Source organism: Salvia hispanica, chromosome 6 (genome assembly GCF_023119035.1).
Source record: "Salvia hispanica cultivar TCC Black 2014 chromosome 6, UniMelb_Shisp_WGS_1.0, whole genome shotgun sequence".
Taxonomy (NCBI): Eukaryota; Viridiplantae; Streptophyta; class Magnoliopsida; order Lamiales; family Lamiaceae; genus Salvia; species Salvia hispanica.
The window spans coordinates 6,571,675-6,588,944 of record NC_062970.1 but is presented as its reverse complement, the minus strand read 5'-3'; the positions used below and the strand labels follow the sequence as shown (position 1 = coordinate 6,588,944).

Sequence of the window (17,270 nt, the reverse complement as noted above, 5' to 3'; positions counted from 1 at the left end):
TGAAATCCTTACTTGTTAATAGACTCCATATTTCAATCACATTTTATCACACATTTTATCACAGAGTATAAAATTAATATTATTTCCGCCCACAAAAAATAATAATATTTTATCATTTTAAGTTGTTCATCAAAATTAGACTAATTATGCATTAAAACCCATGTAATTTACCACATTTTCCCTCTCTATCTCTTACTCACCAATTATGCATTAAAACCCATGTAATTTACAACTTTATCTATTTTTCGTGGACGGAGATAGTATATAAAAATGAGACTCATATTCCATTAACTTTTCTCGTTCATTTTCCACTATATTTCTTAAAAATCATGTAAGTCAAACGGTTTCCATTTTCTCACTCATTTTCCACTATATTTCTTAAAGATCGTGTAAGTCAAACGGTGCCAAATTGGAGATTGAGGGGGTATTTATATAGTGGTGTACTGGTGTAGGGAAAGATATCATTGAAACTATGCTTTATCTTCAAATTAGAAAACTTTCGAAAAAAATTAAAAACATAAAAGTGAGAGGAACAGTGGGACAGATGGAGAAATACAAAAACATCTTTAAGAGCAGCAGCGGCAATATGGTCTGGCTACACCTCGGCAGCACCCTTTGGGGCACTCAAAATCTGCACCTCTCTTCTTGTTCTTATCTTCCTCTTTTGCTAATAAAATCAAACCCACAATCAAAGGAAATTCAGAGTTTAATATATCTATTTCACGTGAGGTTTTTTCATTAATACATGACAAAAGAATTTAATCAAGAAAGTGTTTTGCATCTATTTATATTCATTTTAGTGATAAGCTACCGGTCAATTAAAAAAAAAAACATGTAATCGAATAATTCACTTTGCAATGATATCTTAGTACTTTTTATGTTTAAAAGTCAAGAAAGTGCTTACACAGCAGTGGATTGAGTTGTCGAGCGTCTGCAACTTGGGCAGAAATGAGAAGAGCCATAAACAAGAAAAGAGCCATAATTTGAATTATTGGGGATATCATTTTGAGGATAAGAATGTTGGGATTTTGAGTGCTTATTTTTATAGAAAACCTGAAGCAGTGAAAGTTTAGATATGTTTAAGCTAGATGTTGTTCTCAGCCGCCGTCTGCACTGAAATTTGGAAACATTGAAATTAAGTAATGTACATTTTTTTTTGATTGGCAAATGAATATATAGTTTTAAATGTTGTGTATCAACTCACACATCAAAGTTATATGTTCTGTAATGACTCCAACACAACCCTATATTTTGTTATGTCATTCTCTTTACCATGGTATAGTATTCTGTTAATTGGTTTGATGATACTTATGAATTGGTAAAAAATTGTTCTAAGTTTTCGAAAATTGTTCTAAGTTTTCGAAAATTGTCTAAAATTTTAATAAAATCAATGCAAAATAAATGCTTAAAATTTTGAACTGCGCGTTTAATCAACGAGAAATTTGACAAACCCAATTGAGCGATGAATCAAATTAAATGTTAATAACTGGACAAGGTGATGGATGAATTAAGTCGAGTCTGTCACTTTCTCTTACAACTTTATTCTCTCTCCGCTAAATAAACTATAAATAACATTTAATTTGGTCCAAACTACAAACCGACCTTAGCTCAGTTGGTAGAGCGGAGGACTGTAGTGGTTCAGCTGTTATCCTTAGGTCACTGGTTCGAATCCGGTAGGTCGGATTTTTATTTTTTATTTTTAACTTTTTCAATTAATTTGCACTTTTACTATGATAAATTTATCTTACAAATTCATCCCAAAAATCAAGATCCCTCACTACTCCTGCCCTTTTCCTGATCGAGCGATTATGGTAAGATTTTCGTGTATATGTCGAATTGTCGATGTATCCTTCACTTAATTTCAACAAGATTATTTTTTTTTATTTGGTTCCTGTGGTATAACTCTGTAGGCGAACTCATTGAGATTGTACCTAACATGCATTCGGAACACTCTAGACGCTGCCCTGTGCTTGCAGGTAGGTGTGTTTTAATTCATTTCCAGTTTCGGGCTAATACGAGTTTATTTTGGATTGGGAAATTGCGTAAATTTTCCGGTTTCTCTTGCTCAGTATTTGTTGATTTGATCATTCTGTAAATTCTTTTTTTTTTGGTTTGGTCTCTGTAGAATTTTCCCTGTCAAGAAGTGGAAAGGCACAATAAACCAGAAGTTGAACTCAAGTATGTAATGGCGGTTACTTCCATTTGTTGTGTTGGACGAAATAAGCTTTAATTATAGTATGTGGTGCACTATAAAACATGTATGCTTTAGTAGATCTTCTTTGCTCTTTAATATGCTAGAATTTGTATCAGAATGTCTATTTGGTTTATGAATCAATATAAGATTCAGCATCAACTAAATGCATAACCACTTACATCATTACATGGTAAACTTTATCATTTGCTTTGTGGTTTCAGGACCAGTCCAGAGCTTCTACTGAATCCAGTAAGAATTCTTATTGCCTTATTATGCTGCAATTTTTGCCTTACTTCAACGTAATATGATCGGGTTGGTTCTTGGTACTGATCAATATGACCGGTCCTCTGTTGGTTCTTGGTACTAATATATGGTCCTCTAGTAAGTTAAAAAACTTGAATCAGTTGAAGAAGGTCTCTGGGAGGGGGGTTCGGCTAAGTATGCTCTTGCTATGTGTATGTTTGTTCTAATTTTTTTATTATTGGAGCATCATTCACTAACTTTGTGAAAGTGTGTTAGAACTGCAGACTAAGTAGTTTTTTGTACAAGCCCTATAACAAGAGCTTTATAACAAAATAAATGGACTTCGTTGGACCGTATTCACAGGGCCATCAGATTTAATCTACTTTGGAACTCTTTCATTGACTGACCCTTTTCTTTTGCTTTCTTCAATGTGTTGAATATATTGAACTTAATTTGGCAACTTAATGCTGCTACAAATGAAAAAGCTGATTCTTTACATTTTTTGGTGCATAATGCATTCTAAGAGTTCATGTGTGGTTGCCCAGTTTTAGTTAGTATCACTCTCTGTTATACTTACTTTACTGCAAGTGCTTTATGCATTGCTTAGCATTTATCTTATTGGTACTGATGCCAATTTCTAACTCTTAACCCCGTCATGTTTAGTCTTAGTTTGAGGTCACCAGTATTTTTTTCATTAATTCAGAACTTCTGTAACTATTTTAAAGCTGAGGCGCTAACTACTCTTCATCTTGTATATCTGCCAAATTTGGGTCCTGTGAGATGGAACATTAAGGCTTGTTAACTTCAAAGATTTGTAATTTGGTGGATTGTTTTCTTTGCAAATATATTGGACATGATAAAATTTATTACTGTTTCCATGTATACTACACGGGATATTTGGATTGGCTACTTAGTATACATTTAGTCATTTAATCACTGGTCTTGAGTTATCATCTATTTGAAATCAAGTAAAGTAAAGATTTTATATAGTTCGACAATTTCTAGCAATCCAACCATATCAACCAAATTAAACAACGCTTAAGAGTTTAACATGGGAGAGTTCTTTTGTTTTATATAACTATGGTTTATTTTATTCTGTCTTTGAGCTACTTTATGCTTCATATAATGTTTACTCTGTCTTTCTTCCAGATTCTGATATGTAGAAATGAAGCTGAGAAATGTTTGATAGAAACATCTATAAATTCCTTACGCATTAGCCTTAAGGTAAATTCCGGTAAGCTTCATGAGTTTATTAGAAATGTATATGCTATATGTTCATGGCCTGGTGCAGACTAAGCATATTATGCCAAATAATTTAGTTATATCTGTATCCTGTGTTGCTACCAGCACAAGTCATACTTTTATGAGTCCTATTCAATTTTTGTCTTTAGTTTGGACTTTGGTTAAGAGGAGGGGTAAGGGCAACATAGGTGATACTGGTGATTATTGAAATTTATGGTTCCTGAAGATGTTACAATCATGCTTCGTCAGATGTGATAAGGAGGGCTTCTAAGTACTATTAGTTTGTTGTTGTTGTCAAGCATCAGAACCAATATTAACTGATACTCCTATTATATGTTCAGCCGTTCTAGTTTTTCATTAAAACCCAGTGGTTTGATAAGTACATGACTGTTGTTCTAACAATGACGGACAAATACTGGTTTGTAAGTGGGTTTGATTGACTCTCCAGAAAGGACATTAAAAAGCAATCATAAGCTTATGTTGTGAATTTTGGAGTTATTGGAATTGAGAAACTATATTTCTTTGTTTCCTTATTTTGAGTTCCCACATGTCCATAAGTTTATTACACTTAGGTATTGGAAGGATATCTATGCATTTACATTGAGCAGCACTTATTCATCCATTTTTTTAGATCCTCATGCATTGCCATGTGAAGAGTTTTCACCTTCAGAAATACTATGAATATATTAATCTCAATATCGCCTTGCTGATATACTATTAGTTTTGCTGATCTTGTTTTACCAAGACATTCCCTTATGATTTGTATTCCTTTTAATTTGTTTGGTTCATCAGGGGTATGACATCAGTTTTCTCATCACCAATTATCACTGCGAGGACATGCAGAAGCAGAAACTGATAGAATTTATAGTTCAGTTCATGGAGGTAATTATATTAAGTGACAAAGCATCTAAAATTATACTAGTATCTAATAAACGTATAAAATGTACTTTATAAGTATTTTCTGAACTGCAGGACATCGATAAAGAGATTAGTGAACTGAAATTGTCTGTGAATACACGAGGGAGACTCGTTGCTACAGAGTTCCTGAAGCAATTCATCTGATCACTTCCCCATAAGTCGAAATCTCACATTGTAGCGTATGAAAAGTTGTGGCACATTCTGGAAATGCAGAGTTCCGAAGACTCTAGCAACATTGAATGGTGGGTTGTTCTTACCTGCGTAGATTCAAGAAAAATCTCGATGCGTATCCTAAAGCGTTCAACTGAAGCTATACCATTAATGACAGTGACTTGGAGATATCTGATTGAGTTTGTGATTGAGATAAAATTTACTTGTTCGGTCGTAGCAATATTTTGATATACAGTAGTGGACTTACTGTTTCATTCACTAAACACAATTTTTTTAATTTGTGTTATATTATTATTACACAAGGGACTAGTACCCCTTTCGATATTACATACGGAACAAGTGAATTTGAAATTCGAACACTGAAAACAAAGAAAAAAAAACAAAAGAGAAATATAGTTATATATGGCATGACTTATTTAATTATGGCTTTGCATGAGGTAGAGCATATGCCTTCTCACCGGCATAATTGCAGCAACGACAACAACCATAACGGCAGTTCCCACCACCACCGCCTCCGTATCCGCCCCCATTGCCATGCCCGTATCCACCCCCATTGCCATGTCCGTATCCGCCTCCATAGCCACCGCCTCCGCCTCCACCTCCACCTCCGCCACCGCCACCACCTCCGTATTTGGCATCATTAACTCCATCCCCTGAAAATACAATCAAAAAGTATTGGGTGATGGTGCATATATATTAAGATGCGTGTCACATTCCTATTGCAAAAACATAGTAGTAAAACTTACGAGGGGTAAGGCTAACTGATTCGGCGGCCATTTGGGAGGAAATGAAAAGAAGCAGGACTAAGCATAAACTTATGGAAGCAATCACTTTGGAAGCCATCTCAACAAATATTGTGATTTGTGATGATGATTGTGTAGCATTTGCATTCTCTATTTATTCACAGATCTTGGCTATGGAGGTTTTAATTTAATTAGTTCATAGTGATAGTATAGAGTAGAGAAGGACCAAAATTAGTTTTTAGTTGGTTGTTCAGAAATTAATTAAGCCTAGCTTTCTTAACAAATAGTTACATACACATATGAAGCAACCATCTTTCTTCTTCTTCTCCAAACAATCTCTTTCATAAAGCCTGCACAAGATATAATATAAAATATATGCTCATGTAGCTAGGGGATGAGTTTTTAGTAGGAGTAACTATTAGCACATGTAATATTATTGAAATCGTGTCTTCTCTGTAGTCTATCTCGAGGATAAAAACAAAAACTCGATATAGAATAGTATGAATTTTCTTCCCTATAAAATTCATATCTAGAATACTTAATTCATTCAACCCACTGACTATTGACGAATATACATTGAAGATCTTCACAATCTAGAAGCCGGAAATGATTTGCAATTTTTATATAATCAAAATTTTATTTTTTGCAATACTTGTGAGATTTGATTTATAATTATTTAAATCAAATATTTCTCCTAAAACCAAATAAATAACGAACATATCGAGAATTTGATTTTTTTGTTATTTATAAAATTATAAGTCAATAACAATTTTTTAAATTGTTAAAATTAAAGTAAACATAGTACTCCCTCCGTCCCAAGATAAGCGACTCGCTTCTTTTTTGCTCTCGTTTTGGAAAAATGATATAAAATAGTTAGAGTGGAGAGTCTTCTCTACATATTTACTTTTAATTTACTTTTTCTCTACTTCAACTATTTTATATTCCCTCCGTCTCATTAAATATGCAACATATGGGGGCACGAGTTTTTATGTAGTGTTGTTTTGTGAGTTAATGAAGATAGAGTAATGTAAAAGAGATGAAAAAATAGAGATAGAGATATTTCCATTTTAGGAAACGTTACATTTTTAATGGAACAATCTAAAAGGTGAAACATTTAATTTTTAATGGGACGGCGGGAGTATTACTAAACGAGTGCAAAAAAGAAGTGAGTCGCTTAGAGCATCCGCAGTGGGACGGATCTCCGGTGGACATCCCGCCGAACTTCCCAAAAACACCTTCTGCCACGTCATAAGGACCTCCCACTGCACTGCCACGTTATAAGGACATCTCATTGCACAGTGGTGGACATCCCAAGGACATCCCAAGGACAGTCACAATAATAAAAATTCACAAATTCACCAATTAACAATTACGAAATTAAAATTTCGACACGAATATGGGAAAAATGCAACTATTTTATTTTTAAAAAAAGCATACATATTTAAATTAAAAAAATACATAGTTCACCAAAAAAAACTATCCCAAACCAAAAAACGATCCAAACAAAGTACATGTTATGCGTTGAATCTATATAGTTTGCCGCTAGCCGAACGAGGGTCTCGCTGATATGTTTTTGTTTTAGGCCTTCACTTTCAACGATAATACATGCGTTAAAGTTTTTAAAAAGAAATCGTATATACAAAGATTGCAACGAGCCGTATATATAGAGTTTTTAAAAAAAATTAAAAATCGGGACGTCCGTCGGGACACTGCAATGGCGTACGTCACGACGAACGTCCCCGGAATGCCGCAGAACTCCGGTGTTCGCATCGCTCGTCCGCGTCCGCCCCTCCGTCGCCTAATTGCGGACGTCCCGAGCGGACATCCGACACACCGGTCGGATGTCCGCCAGGAAATCCGCCACTGCGGATGTTCTTATCTTGAGACGGAGGGAGTAAACAAAACAAATGATGCTAATATGGATAAAAAAGAGTGATAATCAAAAAAAAATATGTAGTATATGTTTAATAATGGTAGTATTATTTTCAATAGATCATATTTATCATTTTTTAGTAGTACTATTTTATAAGAATATGTTATTATAAATATTGAGTATAGTCTTTGGCATCATTCGTTTTGAATGCTATGCATGATATTTGATCATTTGAAAGATACTACTAGTACTCCATATGAGATTTGTTTTGGCATCATTCGTTTTGAATAATTTAATATAATTTCAATAAATCTTGAATAATTTTAATTAAATAATATTCACTAAATCATTACTTGCATTTTATTATTAAATTCAAATTTTATTTATAAAAAGAAAAATGGTTAAAGACCACTAGCGAGCCATATTTATATATTAACAAAATAAGGAGTAAAGGTCAAAAGTGTAACTAAACATATGCGTCATATGACGATTTATGATTTTGGTCCAGAACATTATCTTTTGAATTGTTTGGTCTTGAACAAATGAAAATTGACCGGATTTGGTCCCTTTTTAATGGAACCGTTTATTTTTAACAGTCAACGCAAATTAAGAGGCATTTGACTAAATTAGTATTTCTAATTGGGGTTTCAGATTAGATTCAACACTTTTTCCTCTCTTCTCTAAATATCAATGGCCGATGTCGAGTATATGAGTTTCGTCGGTGGTTTGGCGTGGGCAGCCATGGACCAGTTTATAGAAATTCTAATCTAGTCAAATGTCATTTAATTTACTTTTACTGTTAAAAATAAATGGTTCCGTTCAAATTGGACCAAATCCGATTCATTTTTATTTATTCTGGACCAAATAATTTAAAAGATAATGTTATGGACCAAAATTATAAAATCGTCGTATGTTTATGATCACTTTTACCATTTACTGATTTACTCTAATAACAAGTAACTTCATAGTAAAAAAGAAGAGTTAGCATCCAAATTTTAAATTAAGTAACCTGGAACATCAAAAATCATAAATATTCAAATCTAAAAATCGAAATATGACTAATACTTATATAAAAGTGATGCTATTTTTTTTTCTCCATTTTTTAAAACTTACATCGAGTCGATGAGGATTTTAAATCATGGACGAATAAGTACTTTTTAAGAATAATTAAATACTCAATATAAATAGAAAACTTTCAATAATTAGTTAGAAACAATTCATACAAAGAAAGTATACAAGGTGATAAATGAGGAATATTAGTGCTATAAAATCAAAATACAAAAAATTGGGCAAAGCAAAGCAACAGAGACCCAAAACCCTTTCAACAGAATCCCTTTCTCACACACACGAACACGCACAAATGTCGCTCTCTCGTCACCTGCTCCGGCGAGGCTCCTCCGATTCCGCCGTCTTCCGTCACTACTCCACCACCGCATCTGGATCCTCACTCGCACACCGCCAACAGCACGAATTCGACCCTCCAAGCTCCTACATAAACTCCTGGAAGCCGCCGCGAAACCCCAAGGAAGCCAACAGGCAACTGGCATTACTCCGCCGCGATTACGACCGCAAAATGAAGGAAATCCGCAAGGATTATATCAATGAAATGGAGCTGCAGAGAATCGAGAAATTACGGAAGGACACGGCGAGAAAAGAGGCGCTGCGGATCGCCAACGAAGAGAGGAGACTGGCCAAGGATGCGAAGAAGAAAGCGGAGGCTATCGAGAGACAGGCTGCTGAAGAAGAGTTCCGGCAGATGTTGGTATGTTAAATTCATTCGATTTCTCTAAAATTCGATTTGATTGATATTCGAAGAATGAGGCATAACAACTCTGAGACTGTAATATGGAGTATTGCATAATTTACCAGGCATAGCATATACACGATTACACAGTATAGCATTTTTTATTTCCGTTGGTATAATTCGCAAAATTAGGGTTGATATTGTTCTCTGAGCTTATACAGATTCTATTAGTTCTAACTTCTATAGGAGAAAACTGTTGTTGCCAAAAAAACATATTTCTATGGATATTTCGCGTTGGATTAACTTTTCTGTATGTATTGCGTTTGAAAATGTAGATTCTTCTGGCCATTGTGAGTGGACTGACGTTTGTTTGTTTGCTTAGTAGCATAATTTCTAGGTATATTGATATGTGGTGTGGTCACTGTGGTGTATGGATGTAGGTTTTTCTTGAATTCGTTTTATGAACTTTTGCCATTTTTAAGACTCTTCCACTTGAACTACTTTCATTACAAAAATCAAACTGAACTTTTGCTAACCTTACAGATTGCAACCTGTACTAAAATTTCTGCTCTTTCATCATCAGAAGATCATTTTAAAGTTCGTTTTGGCATGTAGCTTGTTGTGCAGGGACTAAATAGTCGATGTAGTCTTAATTTGTCACTCCCAAGTGAATTGTTCATGGATATTGGATAAAACCCTATATATTGTTAAATTTGTAAATTAATATGTTTAGAATGGTTTGGGCAAAATACTTTTATTCTACTTTACCAATTAGTAATTAATAGGAGTTGAAATGAGATGACTGGGCAGTCCCTGAAATAAGCTACAATGTTAAAAAAAAAACTCTTAAAAATGGACATCTGATTAGAAAAATTTGCCTGAAAACAAGTAGTATGAGGTTGAACTTGTAAAATTTGCAAAGTTTGGCTCTTACAACCGAAAAGTTGAGGTTTCTAAGTCCAAAGACGGGCATTATTTTGGTAGCTACTTTAATGGTATGTGCTGTGCTGCAATTATTTGTAGTCTCAACCATTGCCTAAACTACTTTTTCTCATTTTTTATTTTCACTGCTGAAAGTTCAATATAAGGTACATTGATCAGACTTTGGAGTTCCAAATTATGATATGAAAAGTTAGAAAAGGTCATAACTTGATCATGAATTTTCCCAATTGCGAAATATATTCATCAGCTCAGTAACTGTTTCCTTCTACAAGGAATGTGCACAGATGACATTGAATGTGTGGAAAAACAAAATACCAGCATTGTAACTATTTCTGAAGATGAAATATAGTTGCATGTGTTTTAATTTTTTGATGTGACGCAGATGAAAGAAAGAGCAGAGAAGCTTGAATACTGGAGAATGAGAGAGAAGAAGATTGAGGAGCAAAAGAAAGAGAAGAAAGAGCTTTTGCGTAGGCAAAGTTCAAAGTGGATTGAAGAACACAATCTAGTGAAGACAGCAGTGAATGCAGTGTTTGACAATGTTCCACTCCCATATCCCAAGTAGTGTGTGTAGACAGCTTCGTCCATAGCTCTTTTCGACTTTGGATCTGATCGTTAGGCCTGCTCACCTAATTACTTATTCAAGTTAAATGCTGTCACACTTGTACTAGGCGGCTGGGGGAGTTTTTATATTTTCATCCTGGATTTAATCCTTAAATCATATGAAGCATAATTGCTCTCTGTATTTTTGCAGCATTGATGCATCATTTTCTTAGATGTGTGGTTTGGAAAAGACTTTTCTGAGTTTTATAATTTAGCCTTGCCCAGAATGGGTGAATCAAACAGTTATAATCAAGTGCCTATGGTTATAACCGGTTCTTAATCAAGGAAATCGCAATTTTGTTAACATTTTCCAAGTAAAAAAGTTCTTATCATAGTATGATTAATAATGTTATTATCTGTATTTGTCTATGTTCATTTTCAATCGTAATGGTTACTTTGGTAATAATTTAGTTCAGTTTATGATAATGAGGTTCAGTCCTCACCGTTGAATATGTCTAACTTGGCTGGTACAAGGAGACTTTATATGAAACAATAAAGACTTTCTAATTTCCGTTGAACTAATTTCAATAGTCTGAAAATCCCATGTAAAAACACCATGCCAAGAGATTAGAAATTCCGTTGGTTGAAATTAGTTCAAGTAAAATCTACTACTAGTTGATAAATACGGTACAAGCACCAAACTGCTATTTTTACAGTCAGAAACTTCATCAAATTACATCAAGCTATCATTTACAATGCATTTTAATTCTGGAATAGACAAAAATGAAGAGATAACTTGCCTTCGTCAGTCTTCCAAACACAATTTTCAGTTCTACCAAGCTGCAGTGCCTTCTTCTATTGAGCCTTTGGTTTCTGAATCTTCACATATGCGAAAATTCCCAAGAAATAGTTGACCTTCGGATCCCATCCCCGTTGCAGAGCACGGCAGTACATCAAGAATGCATTGGCAAAGTATGAGTTGAACCCCATGCATATATGCCACATTGCATGGCCCTGGGGATTGAAGTACCAACGAGAAATGTCCTTGCAAAACAGACGGTCAACTAGCCAGCAGAGACTCCCAACAAGAAGGGTGGCCACATACAACTTTGCAAGTCGCTTGGCTGATCTGTCTTCTGTGAGGATATAATACTTGTACATCCTCGGAACACAAAGAAGACAAAGCAGCACATAGTGCACTTTGAAGCCAATGTGAAAACGAAAGAGAGAATGAGCAACGGCAAATAGTGCTCCATAGAGGAACAAAAAAGTGGGCATTGTACTCCGATAGTGCCAATCAGGTGAATAGAGGATGTAAATATAAAGGAGCATTTCCCACACCATCGGTGTTTCGTCACCTTGCTGTTGCCTGAAAAAATAGTTTCAAATGTATGTCAAGATAAAGATTGCAGGGTAGCACTTTTCACTAGATATCCTACGATTGGATTGAAACTGAAGGCACATACATGATAGCAGATCATACAAAGAAATCATGAATCTAGACAAATTTTAATTAAAAAAAACTCATCAGTCACATTAATTTTTCTATGTTACTACATGATCACAGAACAAGAACCAAGAAGACCCGTCATACAGTATCACTACTCACTAGCATTTCATGTGTTGCCTCACTAATTATAGCTGTAAAAACTTCAATCAATTTATGCAGCATACACAAATAGTAGTGAACTTGTGATCAATACACTACTTATACATATGTACAGAAATATTAATTACCAGGCCATTTGTTCATCAGAGAGTTCTAATCCACTTAATAATCTAATCAGTGTTGATGAATGATTTTTTATGATATCCATGAAGGTGAAGAGGTTTGCTTTAAGGATCTAGAGAGTAAAAAGAACAAAAACAGGTGAAGCAACTGAATTCGTCTCCATCCTCTATGTTTATCAGCAGATGCCAATCAAATTATGAGGCAATACTCCATTCAACTTTTCCCAACTAATATAATTATCATTGCCCAACTAATCTAAATTTTATAGATACTGAATTACACCTATACATATAATCAACCTTTCACCAAACAACACTCCCATATCCCAAATTCCCAATGTGAGAAATCTCCCCAAAACATCTAGTCATCATATTTTCTTATACTTCCATATAATACTAGTCTCTGTACTAGCATTACTTTGACAACAATTCAAACCTGAGCAATTATCTGCGATAAAAATCTTAGCTACAACCATTTTATTCACGCCACTGAAAGTACACCACAGTAGAAACACAAAATCTGATATTAGTTGTCTGGACAAGCAGATATATATGCCCCAAAATTTAGCAGCACAATAACTTATGCCAGTCTTGATTGAAGGATTTATCATCCATACATTAAGATCCATCATAACAAGAACATTAAGATGCTTGTTATATTTCTAAGTCGCTGTCTGCTTTGGTTTACCTAAACATGACTACATGAGCTGTTAAGTATTAATCAATCAACTGTCCAGTAAAGACACCAGAGCAGGCAAACGCACGGAAAGCTTGACCTTTTTTCAGTAAAAGAAATTTCTTCTGGAAGATAGAGATTTTAGAAATTTGTGAGAGTGAGCCACCTAGTTTGTACAGTAAATGGTAACAGGCAAGCTATGGAGGGGTTCTATATGCCTAACAGAAATAGATAATGACATTAACATTGAGCTATTACTTCGATGAATGAATACTAAAAATATTAGTAGACTGGAATATCAGTATTGATTTATTTTTTTTACTCCTTATGTCAAATTAGTTAAATAAAAGTATCTGCAGAAAACAGGGGTCACACTGGTAACTCCATTCTTGGAACAGCATTTTTCTAGTATCTTGTGGCATTTGTAAGGATTTAAATTACACCAAAGTCATTTATATTTTAATTTGACTAGGTATAAATAATTGCCTTGGTGCTTACTATAGCCCTCAACAGTCCTAATAGACTGTTCACAAGTAGGAGTACTATTTACAGAACTTTTCTCAAACCCTGCCTTCATATTCCATGTCTCGTTTACACCACCCAAATAGAATAGTATGCACACTACAAGACACACTAATATTATACACATTACAAAATGGAACTTGATCAGAATAAAGAAGGGAGAGATATGAACTTACAGTCGCTGTAATGTGGCGTGATATAGCATACTGCCAATAGAAAGTATCATATTTGATATATGAAGTACACAGAACCTCTTCTCAAAATGCTGTCTCAATGAATTCACAAGACCAATGAGTGCTAAAAGGATGCCTGGAGCAATAGAGATGGTATTGAAAAACTCTGCAATATAAGATGAGTAGACATAATTTGGCTCACACCACTCATGTGTGGATGTGACAGGGCCCCAAAAACTTGACACATCATCTGCCATATCTCAATATATAGGCCCAGATGGGATTATCCTTTCTGAAGAACGCCTCAGGACTTGAATAGTTTCAACAAATCCTACTGAAAAAATGCAAGTAGAAGCCATGTAAGTAGACAAGCAATAGCATTTATCAAGCATGACTTTTCTTTTTCTTGCTCTTCAAACTAATCAAAAGATATAGCCATTTAGGAGGCTGGAAAGGATCAATACAAATCAATCAACATGATATTCATAGTGAAGGTGAATGGCTCTGTTAAGTACCACAAGGTAGTTGGCATTCTTTCAACGGGATATGCATTATAGACTTGATAAAACACAGAGACACATACTTCTCTATTCAACATCAAGTTTCAAATGTAGATAATCCACAAATATTTTTGTTAAGAACTCAATATTTTCAAAGTGATCCAATGGCAGAGTTGCTCACTTGCTCAATGGATTGGCCTAGACAATACTCCCTCCGTTCCATGTTAATAGAGTCATTTTACCATTTTGGAAAGTTCCAAGTTAATTGAGTCATTTCTATTTTTGGTAAAAAAGTAACCATCTCTCTTACTTTTTCACCATCCATTTAACACACTATTCTTAAACTCCCTGCCGAAAAGAAAACGCCTCTATTAACAAGGAACGGAGGGAGTAATATAATAGTACATACTTATATTTTAGTGTAGAATTCTATACACAGTTGGGCATACAGGAGTAAAAAAACCTCAGACAAATAGCAAATACAGCCTCTGACCAACTCTAAATAGTCACACACTTTACAAATACAAGACACTGAAACACTAGTATTATAGTATATCAGGTAGTTATGAGCAAAAAGCTTACGCTGTGCCACTTTACTCAGAGAAACTTGTTGGCCAAAAAGATTTGGATTTTTCCATCTCTATGCATTATTCTTGCACAAGCCACAAAGTAGCTGATTTACCATGCAGTGGTAGAACCTTAAAAATTGTACTCATATAACAAATTTTATACACTCCCATCACTGACGCACGAAAAAATTGGGTCATTGAGCAGGCAGAGGAAGCTGTAAGGTTTATCTACTCTATTTCTTTCATCTCCTATATTGTTAATGAGTCTCAGTAAATTTATAGTTATCTCCAGAATAGTTTAGGTTAGTTGCCATGTCGAGTAGGATGCTTCATGGAATAAGGGCTACTTCTTTATAAATAAGAGGTTAGCCATTGGATAGGAGTCAACAAATTGAGTTGGGAATATGCTAGGCAGGGAAGAGCATCTCCTGAGTTTGTTGTTCTTTCTAACCATTATTTCAATTCTGGAAGATTGTTACCCCGATTCAATCAAAATTCAGTATTTAATCTTCACTTTTGGACATTTTCCTCCGTTTGGTCCGACAGATAATCCTTCACATCCTGCTTGGGGTATAGCATGTCCAGTTAACATGGAACTACTTTCTAGAAACTGGTACATGCAACGCAACAACAATAACACTCGACGAACAATATATTCACAAGAACTACCGATTTCCTTGACCACAAGAGGTAACCAAGAAAATCTAAACATCCTTCGACTTTTAAGAGGGCCACATTTGCTAGTTGGAGACTGGAGTTAATATCAACTACAAAATATTTCATTTTTCTGGATACTTATATGGTTAGAACTCAAGTACATGTTCACACACACAGAACCTCACATTGCACAGACATTATATTGCTGATCCAATTCAGTATTTTGTATCAAAAAAATAGTTAGAATACAATATGCACTCTCCAAATTACTAGGGAAAATTAAGCAAAAACAACAAAGAGCCATAAAACATATGGAGGAAAGGCATAGAAGTTAAGAACTCAATGATTCTGCAGACAGAGTTTCGATTATTATTTATCACAAAAGAAAAAAAAGTAAAAAAGAAACCGCCAGTTTCGCACAACAAAATGCAGTTCCAGCATAACAAATTGTGCGTAGAAGACATAGCACAAACAGGATTTACCTTTGCACACAGATCTGAACGGCGTCGTCAGCACACACACTGGAAAACTTGAAATTCGGCTGGATGGATGCAATTGCACGGCTTTATACGTACATATGAATCTGCATTCCCATGCGAAATTGAAACAGAATTCGATGATCTCCTCTCTTTTTCTCTCGGGAACAATTTACAGTTTTGAGTGTAGAAGAAGGGTTGGAAATCCAAAATGCTTGATTTTGACAGGATATGATTACTGCCCACGCGCGACACCGCGCGTGTTGAGAGTTTCGTGTTTGGACTGCGGGTGACAAATTAATCGAATCGCCTAATCAAAATTTAAAGGGATTAATAGGTTTACGAATGTAACTCTACTGTCGTCAAATATAAACTGGGACGCAGTGTTTTAACAGTGGACTCATCCGTCCCACTTAAAATGAAACATTTAGAAATCGGCACGGGATTTTATGCAGTGTTGTTTTGTGAGTTAAAGAAGAGATAGTAAAGTAAGAGAGATGAAAAAATAGAGATAGAATTATTTCCATTTTATGAAACGTTTCATTTTTAATGGAACAAACAAAAAAGGAAAACGTTTCATTTTTAATGGGACATATGGAGTATAAGATTAGTAAAGTAAGAATATAAAAAATGAAAATGTGTAATAAGACATTCATATTAGTCCCCCTATAAATTCTCCAATCTCCAATTTTTTTCTATCACATTAGCATTTTATCTTTTATCTATAAATTTATTATTATTATCAATCTGACTTTAGTGCGGACATGAGATTTATTTAGGTTATAAATAAAAAAATCTCACCTACTAGCAAGTAAGTAAATAATTAATATTGTATGTACAATATTATATACATATATGTCTTTGAGTACTTAGTAATGAAATCGTCACACTGCAATTGTGTTAGTCTGTATCATACCGTTCTCATTCGTCATTTCAAGATTACGAGACTTTAACATTGGTGCCATTGGCTATATGTAGTCATTTTTCTATTGAGATCGTTAAATTCTTATTACTTTTGTAAGATACCGGATAAGAGAGTTTTTAGTGATGACATTCGGTCCATAATACAAAAGATCTTGACTCATTTATGCATCGCTACTTAAGTAAAATTAGCATATATGAAAAACAAGTAAAAGCAAATAATTTTTTTTTTCTCATGAAATTGAAAGATAGGATAGTGCAATTCAAACCATACTTTTAGTATCTATCATAAATAACACCCTGAGGTGGATTGTCACAAACAAATAGAAAACTAGATGCGGCTTCATAATGAACAAAATCAGTTTGTTGCCACATTCATCCTCCAACCATTGGAGAGAAGGGGAAGACAAACTCTTCCTTTTTTTTATTTTA

The 17,270-nt window shown here is 34.6% G+C and overlaps 4 protein-coding genes, 1 long non-coding RNA gene and 1 other non-coding gene across 6 annotated transcripts; 3 read left to right on the top strand and 3 right to left on the bottom strand.

The window, feature by feature from the left end:
* Positions 1-459: 459 nt before the first annotated feature.
* LOC125192453 lies at positions 460-1,088 on the bottom strand. Its single transcript, XR_007171399.1, has 2 exons — positions 905-1,088; positions 460-667 (listed from the first exon to the last, which is right to left on the bottom strand). It is a non-coding gene; the product is annotated as an uncharacterized LOC125192453 (long non-coding RNA).
* A 442-nt stretch (positions 1,089-1,530) lies between these two features.
* On the top strand, positions 1,531-5,065 carry LOC125194571 (actin-related protein 2/3 complex subunit 4-like). The gene is made up of 8 exons (XM_048092829.1): positions 1,531-1,673; positions 1,770-1,811; positions 1,911-1,976; positions 2,126-2,178; positions 2,416-2,443; positions 3,587-3,730; positions 4,472-4,561; positions 4,652-5,065. The coding sequence occupies exons 2-8, from the start codon at positions 1,809-1,811 to the stop codon at positions 4,739-4,741; spliced, it is 474 nt and encodes a 157-aa protein (XP_047948786.1). The 5' UTR covers positions 1,531-1,673; positions 1,770-1,808; the 3' UTR covers positions 4,742-5,065.
* Positions 1,598-1,683, top strand: TRNAY-GUA. The gene is given in 2 exon segments: positions 1,598-1,634; positions 1,648-1,683. It is a non-coding gene; the product is annotated as a tRNA-Tyr (tRNA).
* LOC125197354 (putative glycine-rich cell wall structural protein 1) lies at positions 5,023-5,674 on the bottom strand. Its single transcript, XM_048096089.1, has 2 exons — positions 5,515-5,674; positions 5,023-5,421 (listed from the first exon to the last, which is right to left on the bottom strand). Exons 1-2 carry the CDS (start codon positions 5,609-5,611, stop codon positions 5,189-5,191), a joined length of 330 nt encoding a protein of 109 aa, XP_047952046.1. The 5' UTR covers positions 5,612-5,674; the 3' UTR covers positions 5,023-5,188.
* Positions 5,675-8,658: 2,984 nt separating this feature from the next.
* Positions 8,659-10,811, top strand: LOC125192087 (stress response protein NST1). Its single transcript, XM_048089542.1, has 2 exons — positions 8,659-9,146; positions 10,453-10,811. Exons 1-2 carry the CDS (start codon positions 8,745-8,747, stop codon positions 10,633-10,635), a joined length of 585 nt encoding a protein of 194 aa, XP_047945499.1. The 5' UTR covers positions 8,659-8,744; the 3' UTR covers positions 10,636-10,811.
* Positions 10,812-11,238: 427 nt separating this feature from the next.
* LOC125193034 (alkaline ceramidase-like) lies at positions 11,239-16,135 on the bottom strand. The gene is made up of 3 exons (XM_048090738.1): positions 15,924-16,135; positions 13,719-14,049; positions 11,239-11,982 (listed from the first exon to the last, which is right to left on the bottom strand). The coding sequence occupies exons 2-3, from the start codon at positions 13,970-13,972 to the stop codon at positions 11,469-11,471; spliced, it is 768 nt and encodes a 255-aa protein (XP_047946695.1). The 5' UTR covers positions 13,973-14,049; positions 15,924-16,135; the 3' UTR covers positions 11,239-11,468.
* Positions 16,136-17,270: the final 1,135 nt, after the last annotated feature.